The 17194-nt window shown below is 38.3% G+C and overlaps 1 protein-coding gene across 1 annotated transcript in view; it reads left to right on the top strand.

Annotated features, from left to right (window-relative positions):
* The window catches only part of LOC132614753 (uncharacterized), a 41774-nt gene extending 27264 nt beyond the window's left edge, over positions 1–14510 (top strand). Inside the window, exon 6 of the mRNA XM_060329279.1 lies at positions 14442–14510. Coding sequence (XP_060185262.1) covers positions 14442–14495 — 54 coding nt within the window. The 3' untranslated portion in view covers positions 14496–14510. The remainder of the gene's footprint in view (positions 1–14441) is intronic.
* Positions 14511–17194: the final 2684 nt, after the last annotated feature.

The following is a 17194-nucleotide window of genomic DNA, read 5'->3' as shown; positions in this document are numbered from 1 at the left end:
GAGTTTTTTGCCCAGTGTTCGAATTGCCATCAGGTTAAGTATAAGCACTAGAGACCGGGTGGTGTGCTTCAGAGGATGCCCATTCCTGAGTAGAAGTGGAAGTGGATTGCAATGGATTTCGTTATTGATCTTCCAAATATTTTGGGAAAGTTTTATTAGATTTGGGTTATTGTGGATAGGTTGACAAGTCCGCGCACTTCATTCCGATTCAGATTATTTATAATGCAGAGAAGTTGGCCAAGGTTTACATCCGAGAGATTGTACGATTGCATGGGGTTCCCACTTCCATCATTTCCAACCAAGGTACTTAGTTTACCTTTAAATTCTGGAGGATGTTGCAGGCAGAGTTGGTTACTTAGTTAGACTTTAGCACCACATTTCATCCACAAACTGATGGTCAGCCCGAACGGACTATCCAGGTTCGTGATATGGAGTTCATAGTTGGTGATCAGGTCCTATTAAAGGTTTCACCTATGAAGAGTGTAATGCGATTTGGGAAGAAGGGCAAGTTGAGCCCGAGGTTTAGTGGCCCTTTTGAGATTTCTCGTTATATTGGCGATGTGTCTTATGGGTTAGCTTTGCCACCAGGTTTGGCCAGTGTTCATCCGGTATTCCATGTTTCTATGTTGAAGAAGTACTATTCAGACGGGTCTTATATTATTCAGTGGGATTCAATATTATTTGATTAGAATCTATCTTTTGAGGAAGATATGGTAGTAATCTTGTAACACCCCACATCTTGGAACTGAGTTTAAGCTCATATCATTAGAGTTCTAGTGGAAACACTGAAGGTTTGAACGTTTTGCGAAAATGGTTGATAGACCTATTTCCGGCAGCGATAACTCCTTGATCGATTTGAAATTTGTAAAATTACCCTTAATGAAGTTGTAGTATATAGAAATACCTTTCTAAAGATATAAGGACCAAGCCAATCAGAGATCGGATCAAGGATATATGATCGTCTCAATATGGCTAATAGTAAGGCACTTGAAATCCTATAGAATCGGCTAAGTTTTTGATACGTCTGACTTCCAATCAAATTTAGTGAAAATCCGTTGGGAATTTAAGAAAACTTCCTTGATGAAAGTTGTAGCCATTTGAAATAGATTTCCAACGGTATATCATGGGGGTCAAACGGACATCTGTGAAAAGAGTTATGCCCGTTTTACTGAAGCCTGTTTGCTGGAAATTCTGGCTGCATTACGGTGACGTTACGGGCCGTAACAGTGAGCCGTAACACACCAAAAATTTTCAGAACCTCACTGGAAATTTTCACCAAGGTACGGTCCATACTTCATGTTACGGGACCGTATCATGGGGCGTATTTTGGTCTGTAAGTACGTTTCGGGTCACCTGACTTCGAGAGGCCATAACCCTATCATAAATTGGGAATTTGGGAAAACCCAAAGAACGAAAGTTGTAGATAATTGAAATACCTTTCCAACCATAGGTCGTGGGACCATAAGTCATATCGGGATATGGAGATATGGATGTTTTAAGACAGAAAGGTCCCAACCCGACTTCAAGTTGGGTCAAATCCATTTCCCCTTGGTATTTAAGGGAAATGTTAACCCTAGCAGCCACATTTCATCACATTTTAGATTTTAGAGAGAGAGATAGAGAGAGGGGATAGTTATAGAGATAAAGAATCCCGAGGCTCGTGAAGGATAAAGTGTAGTACAAGTTGTTGCCGTCATTCTAAGCTAAAAATCGAACTTGGGGATGCTGATTTCGTAGTGAATACTTATAAAAGGTAATGTTTCTACTCCCTAATCATTTATAATTGTGAATTGATGAATTCTTGGGAGAATAATAATTGAGTTTGATGGAGAGAATTATATGAACTATGCTAGAGTTGTTGGATTGTTGACTTGAGATTGTTGTATTCATATGGGTGATGAAAAATGATGTTAATTACATCTAATTGAGATTTTAGAATTTGCTAGAAGTAATAGAATGGGGATTTGGTGAAGAAAACACCATTAATGAGGGTTGTGGAGCTTCATGCCCACCAAGTGTTTGATAAAATGTTTAGATGAACAAAGCATAGATATTGTCACTAATATAGAATCCCTATGACCTCTATTGCTATAGATTAAATTTGAAGGGATTGGAGGACATTGTGATACGCTCAAAAGCATGAAGTTAAGGTATGTAGAACTTGCATCCACATGTGGGAATCTCTACATTCTTCTCCATGATCCATTTCGTAAAATCTATGAAGTTCAAATCCTAGGACATTAAACCCAACATATTGGTAGCCCGTAATTATGTTTGTATGTACATGAATTTTTGTATCTATGTTCGTTATTATATTCCTAATCTTCCATTACGGATATTAGGAATCCTAGCCTAATTCATGAATCATGAATTCTTCCTCATGTGTTCTCATTATGTTCATATGAAACTGTATGATTTTATTTTGCAAGTTACAAGCATGTTTTCAAGTCAATTACAAATATATAATTATGAACTATTGTATTACTCATAAATCAAGAACATGTTTACAAGCTATTTCATGAAACCATGTTTACAAGTTATTTCGTGAAATCATGATTTCAAGACAAGTACAAGTTAATTCACGAAAGTCATGGGCTTCTTAGCCAACTATATTATGTTCATGTTTTGGGAGTTGCACGAATTATCGAGAAGGCTCAGATAGCCTGAAACTATGTAGCCACCATAGGACAAGGATCTCTCCGCCCAGTTAGGATGATACCTTAATTTTACACTGAATGGATCCATCAGGCATGTTACCACCTTATACCCTGGCAAGGTATAGGGGCTCTGCTGGTCCGGCGAGGTACCAAACTCCACGTACCCACGTGGTGATATCATGTGTCGGTTTATGAAATGCTCTCCCTACTTATATATATATATATATATGTACTCATGCTCATGCTCATGTTCATGTCCAAGTTTTCAGTTTAAGTTCTTATCATGTTATTCCATGTCCCATGTTGTTTCTTTCAGTTGCTTTACATACCAGTACCTTCAATGTGCTTACGTCCCTTTTTATTGCCCGGGGGCCTGCATTTCACGATGCAGGTACGGATTTACAGGACGACGCTTCTGCTCATTAGGGTTTGCACGTACCAGCTTATTGGTGAGCCCCATCTCATTCGGGGTTTAGACATTGTATTTCTTTATTTAGTTTTGCATCTAAAGGTATGCTGGGGGCCTTGTCCCAGTAAGTATGTTTTCCAGTCAGACTCATGACAGAGGTTTCATAAACTAGACAAGTCAGTTATGTCATGTCAGACATTTGGAGTCGTATAGCCATTTTGGCTCACTCATGTTTAAACAAGTATTCTATTAAGTATTATGACTTACCATATTTTATAAAGGCTCACCATGCATTCACGTTATATTCCGCTTATGTTATGTATCATGATGATTCAGCAAGCCATGTGGTTCGCTCGGTCACATGCAGTTAGGCACCGAGTGTCGTGTTACGTCTAGGCCATGATTCGGGGCATGACAAATCTTGGATAGGCAAGTGAGAAATTTGAGGTCCAAGGATATTGCTTCAGTCAAGGTGCAGTGGAAACACCGTCCGGTTGAGGATGCCACTTGGGAAACCGAGGTGGATATGCGGAATATATATCCTCACTTGTTCGACAGTTTAGGTACCCTTTTTCTCCCTCTTTTCCCTTATCGCTTGAGGACGAGCGATTGTTTGATTGGTATCTGATGTAACGACCCGTTTGGTCGTTTTAGCACTTTTGGACTTTTTTTTGCACTAAAATACCCTTTCCGTAGCTTTAAACGGTACTTTAACTTGCGGGAACTGATGGCAAGTTGATTTAATTGACGGGTAATTTTAGAAATAATTATTTAACGTGTGTGCATATATTTATTAATGGGAATATTATTTTCACATATATATAAGGCATGAGGTGAGAGTATTTATTTTTTTGGCTAATACGCTAATGGATTGGTTGACTAAAGTGCAATTGGTTGGTTATTAAATGGTAAAAGAAGTGGTCAAGCCCACCATCCCTTCTATTTACGTCATTGGTCTTAGGGGTGTTTGGAAATAAATGATTTTTTTTATACCTAGTATACTAATCAAAAAAGAAAAGCTGCATATATTCGACTAGGCTACTTCGGGAAAGAGGCAACTGGAAAGAATTTTCATTAAAGAAATATTTTCATGGAGCAATTTATTGAGGCATCGGGAAACGTGGAACAACTGAAGAAGTTATTTATATTTTTGTTTGTTCTGAGTGTTCATTTTTTTTATGTTTAATCATTTGGTGAAGATGGTGTCCATGATTAGAGGGAATGATTAAGAGGAATAAACGGGTTAGTAATTAGGCAATGATGGGCTAATCATTGGAAATGGTTTAGGTGAATGGTATGGGTTGAAGGTTGTGGTTCTGCACTTTTTCACGTACCGGGGTTACTGGTTTTGTGTAGTCTAGGCTTTCGTTACGGATTTTTTTGTTATTTTATTTTGTATCATGTTACAATTTAATTTTGTTATTACATATAAGTATTTGTAATTTAAACTTAGGTGTATCGGCGTATATGTACATCTTCAAATTCATGGTATTCAGATATGAAAAATGGGATTGTAATCCTAAGTTAAGATTTTAGGATAATTAAAGGTTTTGAGCCCTGGTCTTAAGAAATGAGAATTAATGATTTGAGAGTCCATTTATGGATGAAATTAACTAATTTTCAGGATATATGACCCTTAGGTTATGCGTGAAATAATTTTTCAATAAAATTCCACTTTTGCTCTTCTGGACCCGAGGTCACTTTTCGGGGTGCGTTTTGGGTTTCAAATATAAGTAGAGCAATATGGGTGTCCTTAGATTTGTATTCTAACGTAAATCGCATATTTGATAGATTTCTATCATTCAGAGGCTCTACGCAAAGGAAAGGCATTGGTTAGATCGTTCGTGGCACCCGCTCGGCATTGAGGTGAGTTATGGTCTACTTTAGCTTGACTCTGATTCAAGAATCATATGTAGTTGTAGAAAGTGACGAGGATAGCATGATAGGCCTTCGGGCATGAAGTGGAGGTGAATTCTAATTAGGTTGGTTCTGTCAGCTGTTATGTTGGCTTGTCACTAAATGTGTTATTTTCTGTGATTATCACATGTCTGTATCTTCGTCATATACTAGCTCACTCATCACATGAAAAGGAATGATAATATTGATAATTGAATAGTGGACAGTAATATGACTTGTACTTGTTGATTTTATATTGGTGATATTATTGAGACTGATATCATGCATGACATGCTTTCCATAATATTGTTGTGATGATTGGTGAGGTGAGTGATTGAGAGACTACGAGGTCTTTGCTAAAGATTGAGAGTGCCAGAGAGACTTCAAGGTCTTTGCCGGAGATTGAGAGTGATTGATAGCCTCCGAGGTATCTGCCGGAGAGTACGAATAGTACATGAACTTCGCGGGTTCCCCATGGGTCATGGCTTTGAGGCACTGATGTGTGTACGAGAGTAGAGTAAGAGAGGTGACTATTGCATTGCATTGCATTCATCCACTCACATATTCAACTGATCATTTGGTGAACTATATCTGTCTTGGTTGATTTCATGATTCTTTTACACTTAACATGTATATGATACATGACCATACCTGTTTGCTATATCTACTACTTGTTAGTTTCCACTTCTTCATGCGTTATCTGATCATTGTCGGCCTATGATTCTTACCGGTACTAGTGTTGTACTAATACTATTCTTACTACACTTTTTGTTGAGTGCATAGTACGATCCAAGATCCATCTCTACGCCCTGTGGCTGATATACGAGGGTGACATCTTTCAGTCATTCAGGGCGAGCTACTTGGTCATCCGTGGCCCCTGAAAGACCCTTGTTATTTATTTCTGTTTTTGTATTCGACAGATAATATGTAGCCTTCGGGTATTTTCAGACTTGTATTCTGGACTATGTTTAGCGCTTTTGTACCCTTTGACCATATTTTGGGGATGTCGTGACATTTCTAGTTATGATGAGTATTTAAGACTTGATAACTTCTTCTTATTTAATATTTTGCTTAGTTAACTTGTTATTAGGAATCTGGTTTGCCTACTCGGGGATAGTGTAGGTGCCACTACGACTTTCAAATTTGATCGTGACACTGGCTATGGACGGTTTTAGGAGAGGTAGAGGTAGATCGAAGAAGTACTAGGGAGAGGTGGTTAGACAGAACATTGTGCAGCTACGAGTAATGAGGACATGACCTTAGATAGTTGGTTATGAAGGATACAAATTAGGGTAGAGAGTTAGTTAGCAAGTGATTGTTGTCTTACTTATCCTTGCATGCTAGTAGTCATAGTATTACTCTTCTAGGTTCTAGTCTTTGATAGTAGTGAGTCATGCCTTGACATACTGCTTTACTGATTACTATTACTGCTTATTATTACTGATGTATTTTTATCTCTCCTTGGGCCGGGGTCTATCATAAACAACTCCCTACCCATCAAAAGGTAGGAATAAGGTCTGTGTATACTCTACCCTCCCTAGACCCCACATGGTATAATTACACTAGATATGTTATTGTTGTATTCTGTCCGCCTTGACCGGGAAAGAAGAATAGATATATTAACCTATCTCTCTTCGAGCTTTATATAACTGTTTGCTGTAGCTTATAGGGTTAAGTAACAAAAGGTTTCTGCAATGCTAGTTCACAGGTTGTCAGAGACAAGCAGACTGGTAACACCAACGGATATGGATTTGTGAGTTTTTCCAACCCATTAGACCTTGATGTGGGATTTAAGAAATGAATGGTAAGTTATCTGTTAATTAGTATATGAATGTGTAGTCTCTTTTGTGCTTAAGGTACAACATAATCAATATATTAAGTGGGTCTATCGCAGTTACATGATCAGCTTTCACCTTCTTGAAGATCACCGCTCATAAATGATATATAGTGGCTTTTGCTTAGATCTAATTGTTTCCTTGATATGATGTCTAGTTGATGCCATGCGTGGGTTTCGTGGGTCCCCCCTTTGATGTCTTTACGTCAATTAGTTCTCGTCGATGGGAAGAGTGCTCTATATTAGGCCCCTGGTTCTTGTATTTGAATGTGCAATTCCCCTTCTTTCTACTCTCTTCACGAAAAAGGACTAGTATAAGTGACAAAACTTTATACTGGAAACAACTTTTAGGACTGCTATTGAAGTCGGTTTCTGTCATACCCCAATCCTGATAGAGCATGATGGGCACCTGACCCTTACTTAGAGCCGAGCGAACCCGCTGGTTCTTGTTATACTCATAATCTCACAGGACTCTTAAGTCATGAAATGAAACGCATAATGGAAGCTTTTCGAAAACATTCTTTTCGTCTTTCTCGAATCAAATAAAATCTATAGTCATATGAAATTTGTAACATAATGCATAATGATACTTCAGCTTGCAGAGTCGCTTGCAAGACTGACATGCTATATACGTGACTCTGTCTGCAAAGTCTCTAACATAAATCAATATACCATAACATAGATACTCTGACTCGGCAATACTCCGAAAAGAAATGGAGTTCGCCAATCCAGCTGGAACATCTTCTAGCAATATCATCTACTCATCTGTACACACCTGCGTGGCATGAAATGCAGCGTCCACAAGAAGGGACATCAGTACGAATAATGTGTTGAGTATGTAAGGCATGAGTAACAACATAACACAGATATGAAAAGTAACAAGGAATAAGAGAGATAACTTGTTCATCTGAATGCCTCATAGGGCGGATGTCATACATGCTTAGCCTTTAAAAAAACATTTTGTACATATACACAGTACCATGCCCGACTATTAAGGCTCAGTGTCATCTATATAGTATCATGCCCGACCATTAAGGCTCGGTGTTATCATCATTAGCCCGCGTTTGGGCCTTCCGCGTCCGGGGCAATATCATAAAGCATGCATGAGAGCCCAATCAAAAGCCACAACTATATCGGAGTGACGTAAGGTCGGTAGCCTCCAATTGTATTATGGATCATTCATCATCTTTTATCCCACCTTGAAGGAACAAGGGTCATAAGGTGAGATTACCAACAATGAAGGAAATTAAGAAATTGCAAAGTAAGCTCAATCACCTCATAATAATGTAAAGCTCATGTACATGGAAATCTCTATGAATAAAAATCATCTCATAATAACATGAAATCCGTATGCCTTGGAGCTTGGATAAATATATCCCTCATAATCATCATCATGGTTATCATAAAAATATTATTCATCTTTACCATCATGAAAACTTTAAGTGTCATGAATCTCTAACATTCTTGGAAATGAAATTTTTTATGGAATTCATGCATGGTTTGGTAGGAAAAGAATCATGCCTTAGAAGCTCAATAACATCATAAGGATCACGAAATTCGTGGACTTCTAGCATTTGTGAAACCAATAATATTATGGTTATGACATAAATGTTTATAACGGAAGGATCATGCCTTTAGGAAGAAAGGGACTAGCCTTAACATACCTGGAAGATAATTTCCCGACTTCCAACTTACTTCCCGCCTTGCAATTCACTTAAGATCATTCGTAGCCTCGTAATCTACATATACAACCATTCACACCATTGTTAGGTTCGTCATCATGCTCGTCTCAAAATTTTAATTAAAATCCTTTTAGATTCTGTCTAAATTCGAGCAGCATCTCCCCTGTTAATATGCCTAGCCCGAAATCATAATATCAACAACCAATCAACAAAAACAATACCAACATAATAAATACCATTATTCATGCCAATATATCTCCTAAAACATCCCACATGATGTTTTCTAAATTTCTCAACTAACCAACTTGTGATACGACTACTTAATAACTTTATTTCCATAAAGAAGCCGAAATTATTACCAATAATAACAACAACAATACCCTCAACATTCTACAAGATAATTATATATATTTTCATCTAAAATTCTTTTCAAACCTCAATCCATAAGCCAATAATAACAACACAACAACTACAACTTTTATTTTTTGCAAATATTCCTTAATCAAGGTTGATAAAGAGAAGGATTCAATGATTCATATCTTGTAATCTCTAAAGCAACAAAATCTTCAATATTTACTTGTTTCCAAGCTCCTCCAACACCAATTGAAATTATAATCGTGTCTACACGTCGCCCGGACTTCGATTAGTATTTCGTAGCTTGAATTTCATTTAAAATCCTCACTTTTATGTGAGATTTAAAACCCCTTTTTGGCTGCTGAAATTTCTGGAAATTTTAAGAGGTTTTTGATTAAAAAAAATGGGATTTTAATCTCTTTTATAGTGGCCAAGTCGGCATCACTGTAGCAATATTGTAACGGTACTGTAGCAGCCAAACAAGTCAATTCTTTTGTTCACATAGTCGTGATGTAAGCGCTTACCTCATAATAGTCGTGATGTAAGCGCTTACCTCATCATAGGAAATTCATTCCTATAAATAGGTAGCTTATGGTTCATTTGTAAGACATCACCAAAAGATCATTTGCTAAACACATCCCAAAGAGAAAAAAAATCTAAGAGAAATACTCTTAGTGAAAGGCCTAAGTAAGAGAAGGTCTTTGAGAGAATTTTCTGTGGTAAAATTCTTGAGTGTAATTGGGATTGGGGTTGTGAGGTTGAGTGTTGTAAACACTTGTAATATTTATTCTTTAATAAGATCTGCAGCAGCAACGTGGACGTAGCTCTCACATTGAGGGTGAACCACTATAAATCTGTGTGTGCTATTTATTCTTCGCTTACATCCGTAAGTAGGTTCTGTCTAAGGAGGTTGGTATTTAAGTGGTCCAGCTGTGACCCTCCAATCTTTCCTGGGAACCTGCTTACAAAGGTCGGATTTGAGATTTAAATCCTAACAACTGGTATCAGAGCAACAGGTTGTGTTGTGATTTAGAAACGATGGGAGGCGAAGATGGTACGACGCACGACATCGGTAAATTCGATGGTACAGATTTTGCGTTCTGGAGAATGCAAATTGAAGATTATTTATATGGCAGAAAGCTTCATGAACCTCTGAGTCCGAAACCAGAGGAGATGAAGCAAGCAGATTGGGATCTCCTCGACAGACAAGTTCTGGGAGTCATTCGGCTGACGCTGTCGAAGAACGTTGCTCACAATGTGGCAAAGGAGAAGACCACCGCAGATATGATGAAGGTATTGTCTGACATGTATGAGAAACCTTCGGCAAATAATAAGGTATTTCTCATGAAGAAACTATTTCATCTAAAGATGATGGAAAATGCTCATGTTTCTGCACACGTAAATGAATTCAATACCATTGTAAATCAATTGTCATCGGTAAAAATTGACTTCGATGATGAAGTGCAAGCTCTAATTTTGTTGGCATCCCTACCAAATAGCTGGGAGCCAATGAGAGCAGCGGTTAGTAATTCTATCGGCAGTGGCAACTAAAGTTCAACGATGTTAGGGATCGTATCCTTGCTGAGGAAGTGCACATAACAGATTCTGGAGAGGCATCGACAAGTTCTGCTTTTAATGTTGAAAATAGAAGCAGAAATTATGACAGAAACAACAACCGAAATAGGGGCAGATCGAAGTCAAAGAATGGCAGGGGTCAATCCAGACCAAGACGAACACTTGAGTGTTGGAACTGTGAAAAACCAGGTCACTTCAAGAAGAACTGCAGGGCGCCAAAGAAGGAGGACAACAAGGGGGCTGGAATCAACGCTGCTATGGAAGACATTGACGATGCGTTGTTGCTATCGGTTGACAGCCCGATAGACTCTTGGGTGCTTGACTCAGGAGCGTCCTTTCATACCACCCCACATCATGATATAATGACAAACTATGTGGCTGGGAATCTCGGCAAAATTTATTTAGCCGATGGAGAGCCGCTAGACGTTGTTGGCACGGGAGACATCAATTTGAAGATGTCAAATAGATCCTCGTGGAAGATTACAAAAGTTAGACATGTTCCAAAGCTGATGCGAAACCTGATCTCAGTAGGTCAGCTTGATGATGAGGGATATGATCTCAACTTTGGTAATGGGTCTTGGAAGGTGGCGAAAGGTGCTATGGTAGTTGGCCGAGGAAAGAAGATTGGCACTCTCTACATGACGGCTAGCTGTCGTGATACTGTTGTTGTGGTTGACAACACAAAGAAGACAGATTTATGGCATTGTCGGCTGAGGCATATCAGCCAGAAGGGGATGAAGCTGTTGGTGACAAATGGTTTAATTCCGGAGCTGAAGACAGTGGACCTTCATACGTGTGAGAGCTGCATTCTCGGAAAACAAAAGCGAGTAAGCTTCTCAAATGCAGGCAGGGAGTTGAAGGTCGAGAAGTTGGAATTGGTGCACACAGACGTGTGGGGGCCTACCACTGTCCCCTCCCTTGGAGGATCACACTACTACGTGACCTTCATTGATGATTCAACCAGGAAGGTATGGGTTTATTTTATAAAAAATAAATCCGATGTGTTTAGTGTATTCAAAAGATGGAAAGCCATGGTCGAGAATGAAACAAACCTCAAGTTGAAGTGTTTGAGGTCCGACAACGGCGGAGAATACACAGATGGTGATTTCAAACGGTACTGTGCCGATAATGGGATCAAGATGATGAAGACTATTCCTTGAACGCCGAAACAAAATGGAATAGCCGAAAGAATGAACCGAACGTTGAACGAGCGTGCTCGGAGTATGAGAATACACTCTGGACTGCCCAAGACATTCTGGGCAGATGCAGTCAATACTGCGGCCTTCTTAATTAACCGAGGACCGTCAGTTCCCTTGGATTTCAGAATTCTAGAAGAAGTCTGGAGTGGCAAGAAGGTAAATCTTTCATTTCTGAAAGTGTTCGGCTGCTTATCATATGTTCATAATGATGATACAGCTAGAAGAAAGCTTGATCCAAAATCAAAGAAGTGTTACTTTATTGGCTATGGTGACACCGAGCTTGGTTACCGATTTTGGGATGAACAAAATCGGAAGATCATCCGAAGAAGGAATGTTGTCTTCAACGAAGAGGTGCTGTACAAAGACAAGTTGCAAAAAAATTTAGAATGTCAGGACAAGGAATCGGAAATAGTGGATTTGAGGGACTTTCCGACACCTGAGCCGCAACCAGGTACAACCGAGGCAGAGGAACAAACAATCCGAGAAGGTGCTGATGAAAATGTTGATTCTGAAACAAATCAACAGATGCCAATCACAGAACTGCGTAGATCATCCAGAATTAGGAAGCCGATTCACAGGTACTCTCCATCCCTCAACTACATTCTACTCACTGATAGAGGGGAGCCGGAATGTTATGAAGAAGCAATGCAAGTCGATGAATTGACTAAGTGGGAGCTGGCAATGAAAGATGAGATGGATACACTATCGGCAAATCATACATGGGAGTTAGCCGAGTTGCCAAAGGATAAGAGGGCATTGCAAAATAAATGGGTTTATCGGATAAAGGAAGAACCCAATGGAAGCAAGCGTTATAAAGCAAGGCTGGTTGCAAAGGGATTTCAACAGAAAGAAGGCATCGACTATACAGAGATCTTCTCTCCCGTAGTCAAGATATTGACTATCAGAACTGTTCTTGGACTGGTAGCAAAGGAAAATCTACATCTGCAACAGATGGACGTGAAAATTGCATTTCTTCACGATGATCTAGACGAGGAAATCTACATGCGACAGCCGGAGGGATTCAAAGTCAAAGGAAAGGAGAATCTGGTGTGCAAACTTCAAAAGAGTCTGTACGGACTAAAACAGGCTCCAAGACAGTGGTATTTAAAGTTTGACAGCTTTATGAAGAAAGATGATTTTTCAAGGTGCGAGGCAGATCACTGCTATTACTTCAAAAAATTTGAAGACTCGTACATGATACTGGTACTCTATGTCGACGACATGCTAATCGTAGGAGCAAACCTACAGGAGATTGATCGGTTGAAAAAGGGGTTATCGGAAGAGTTTGCAATGAAGGATTTGGGAGCTGCAAAGCAAATCCTTGGGATGAGAATCGACCGAAGCAAAGAGGGCATCAAACTCTCACAAGAAGAATATATGAGGAAAGTTATCAAAAGGTTTAACATGCATGATGCCAAGCCAGTCAGCACTCCCTTGGCTGGACACTTTCGGTTGTCAAAGGATCAGTCGCCTACAACCGAGGATGAGAAGAAGCAGATGGACAAGATACCTTATGCATCTGAAATCGGTAGTCTTATGTATGCAATGATATGTACAAGGCCAGACATTGCACATGCAGTGGGAGTTGTCATCCGATTTATGAGCAATCCGGGAAAGCAACACTGGGAGGCTGTGAAGTGGATATTCAGATATCTGAAAGGCAGCTCGAGTTCAGCTCTGTATTTCCGAAAATCAAAAACAGGATTGCAAGGGTATGTTGATGCTGACAACGGTGGTGATATTGATAGCAGAAAGAGCACATCCGAGTATGTTTACACCTTCGGAGGTACTGCAATCTCTTGGGTTTCCAAGTTGCAAAATATAGTAGCTCTCTCTAGTTGTGAGGCTGAGTACGTTGCTGTGACGGAGGCCACAAAGGAAATGATGTGGCTACAATATTTTCTGTGGGAATTGGATCAGGACCACGAGGGAAGTGTGTTATATTGTGATAGCCAAAGTGCCATTCATTTGGCAAAGAACCCGGTCTACCATGCTCGAACGAAGCACATACAACTCCGGTACCATTTCATTAGATCAACTTTGGAAGATGGAGCGCTAGTGCTTGAGAAGATCGCAGGGAGTCAGAATCCAGCAGACATGCTTACAAAGGCAGTGACGATAGACAAACTGAAGCTATGCTCAGCTTCAGTTGGCCTGCACGAAGTATGAAACTAGGAAAGAGCTGCTGCATCGATCAAAGTGTGAAGACAAATTAAAATTAGTCTTCAAGTGGGAGATTTGTTAGGTGTGGAATTGGCCAAACAAGTCAATTCTTTTGTTCACATAGTCGTGATGTAAGCGCTTACCTCATCATAGGAAATTCATTCCTATAAATAGGTAGCTTATGGTTCATTTGTAAGACATCACCAAAAGATCATTTGCTAAACACATCCCAAAGAGAAAAAAAATCTAAGAGAAATACTCTTAGTGAAAGGCCTAAGTAAGAGAAGGTCTTTGAGAGAATTTTCTGTGGTAAAATTCTTGAGTGTAATTGGGATTGGGGTTGTGAGGTTGAGTGTTGTAAACACTTGTAATATTTCTTCTTTAATAAGATCTGTAGCAGCAACGAGGACGTAGCTCTCACATTGAGGGTGAACCACTATAAATCTGTGTGTGCTATTTATTCTTCGCTTACATCCGTAAGTAGGTTCTGTCTAAGGAGGTTGGTATTTAAGTGGTCCAGCTGTGACCCTCCAATCTTTCCTGGGAACCTGCTTACAAAGGTCGGATTTGAGATTTAAATCCTAACACTTATTAGTTGGCATTAACATACTTCTACTTATCAAAATGTGACATTAACTGACTCTTTTCTTTGGATGTTGGATCTTGTGGCAGAACCGATCACATAAGAAACCAAAGACAGCAAAGGAGGGTATATTTTACAAGTGAGCATCAATCATGATAATGGCTCAAGCAGCAAGATATTTGAGATGTATTTTAAATGTGTATTAATCAACTTCTTCATCATCGCCGCTGTTTGTGAAAGCATGGACAAACGACAGTCCCAGGATTCAGAGATAGTACTATTTCATCCTCTGCAATTTGTTATTCACATTGCTATATCCATCAGTTGTTGATTATGTATTTCTTCCTCCTTTTAAGAGCAGTAAGATAGTTGTGGATAATAAATCCTTTTAGAGGAGAAACTAGTTGTGATTTGGAAACTTTGGTTCGTTCACAAGATATTTGCCCTACTTCCATTAATTTATCGGTTCAATATTAAACCTAATGTAGGTGTACTGACGGTGATTAAGTTTTAATCTTACTTGGTGGTTCCCTTGCTTTCGTATTGTTATGTTATTTGCTAAAATTGCATAAAATTTGAAAGATTACGTAGTTAACCCTTTCCAAACGACCTTCTCTCATTTATCTTCCATGTACTCTTGCACTTTATGACTAATTTTATCATTTTTAATCTTCTATGGTTGAACTTCCATATTAACATTAGTTTTCTATGAATCCATCTTGGGGATTATTGTGGTCCTACTTTCACTTCTATATGATATTGCCGGTTTCACAACGGTTTATAGCTATTTATAGAACGTAGTCACGTACACGGACATTTCATGTGGTGTACTCTTTCTGCGGAATATGTTGCATTTTCCCAATGTTCAAGGGGAAAGAAATATATCATAATTGGGGTCTTTGAAATTAAATTTGGGGCTAATTCTCGGAATATGTCTGTTACAATTGATAGAAAAAACCTTAAACTTCACGGAGGACAATTACAGTGAGCTTAAAAATCATGAAGAGAAATTAGAAACAACAATTTTTACAATATAAGTATGCCTAAATATGCCCAAGCCATTCTAATATGGATAGGACTTTTCTCAAATCTCAATTACTGCTAAGGACATGCACCTAGTAGCGTCAAATCTCAATTACTGCTAAGGACATGCACCTAGTAGCGCCAAGAGCCACTCGAAAAGATACAACGACAAAAATGACATACCAGTGAAATTTCACAAAATGGGGTCTGAGGAGGGTAGAGTATATGCAGACTGTACCACTACCTTGGGATGTATAGAGGTTGTTTCGGTAGACCCTCAGCATAAGGAACCACACGAAAAAATGTCTTATAAAAGTGAATATTGCAGCATGTGGATTATAGTATATTAATAAGATTGTATTTGATGAATTATCCTTAATTCTCAAGCACGAAATGTTATAATAATATATGTCGAACTTATCAAAGACGACATACAACCACATCATCTTCAGTCCACAATTGAAGATTGTAGGTAATTGTTGGCGAAACTACTATCATACACGTCTGAAGGGAGACAAACAAATGTTCATATTTTCTGGAGAACAAAGGCCACAAATATGAAGAAATCTGGGAAGATGCTCTCAAGGAATTTGAATTTATTCTTCTAGTAAACTTAATCCACGTAGCTTATAGAAGATATTAGAAAATTTATTTAGTTTTGTCAACGTAAGCAATATTAATGCCCCCAAAAAAAAAACTTTTTTTCTTCAATAGATACCGGTTTTGACAATATCCTTGGTAAAAGGAAGCACATTTTAATTGAAATTTATACTTCATGTCTGAATTTAAGCTACATTTAAATTCATTTCAAGTTGAGGCATCTATATATAATATAAAGCTAGGCATAGACAAGGTAATGTGACATCTCTCTATGGCCTCCATTCCTATTTATCCTTTTTGTGTGTTTTTTGCATTTTTTAATTCATTTTTGCATATAATCTACTAACTTAATGGATTATAAAATTCTCATTGAATAAATATAGCAATTAATCCCACGTAGCAATAATCAAGGATGATCTTTATGGCTTTTTCTCTTAATTCTATTAAATGTGCCATCACTGCCATGTTTAAAAAAAAAAAAAAAAAAAACTGAAAAGTCCTCTCTTTAACTTTCTGAACTGGAAAAATAAGAACAGCCGATTTAGGTATCCTCCGTTATAAATCTCAAAAGTCATTAACCTATCATGTTTTTTTTTTACCTGCTAAATGAATTAAATGTATAAAGAACGTGGATGAATTTGGTATTTATTTGATTGCATTCAGCATACAATAAATGTGATATTCATTGAGAATGTAAATGATCCACAATTTAATTGGAAAAAAAAATGAAATGTCATCAGCTATATATATGGCATTCAGTGAGGATTAAGCCAATCCAACAAGTTACTCTACAAAGAAATATTGTCACGCCCAAATATTTAGAACCATTCTCTTCTATATACTGCCTATGGTGGTGTGAGGAAGAACAGGAGGGAGGAAAGAAAACAAAAAAGGGAAGAAGGATCGATAGCACAATAATATTTGGAATATATTAGCACCGGGTGATATGGTTCAATTTTTATGTGATGAGATGTTATATAGTATGTACAAAGTTACTGCATATTCAAGGAAAAAGGAAAAATGGCAAGAAGAAGGATACAGAATTCATGCATCATTTACTTACGGAGGTAATGGATACAATTTGATTTTGTTGACTTTGCATCTTTTATTGTACTTTTAACTTTCTTCTTTCCATATGAAAAAACTAAAATTTAAGCTCTTTGATAAGAATGACAAAGAATTAAACAGATGAATAACACAAATAGCTATTTAGAGTTGC

The sequence above is a fragment of the Lycium barbarum genome, chromosome 10 (assembly GCF_019175385.1).
Source record: "Lycium barbarum isolate Lr01 chromosome 10, ASM1917538v2, whole genome shotgun sequence".
Taxonomy (NCBI): domain Eukaryota; kingdom Viridiplantae; phylum Streptophyta; class Magnoliopsida; order Solanales; family Solanaceae; genus Lycium; species Lycium barbarum.
Note: the sequence above shows the minus strand (reverse complement) of the source record. Positions and strands in the feature narration are given on the sequence as shown.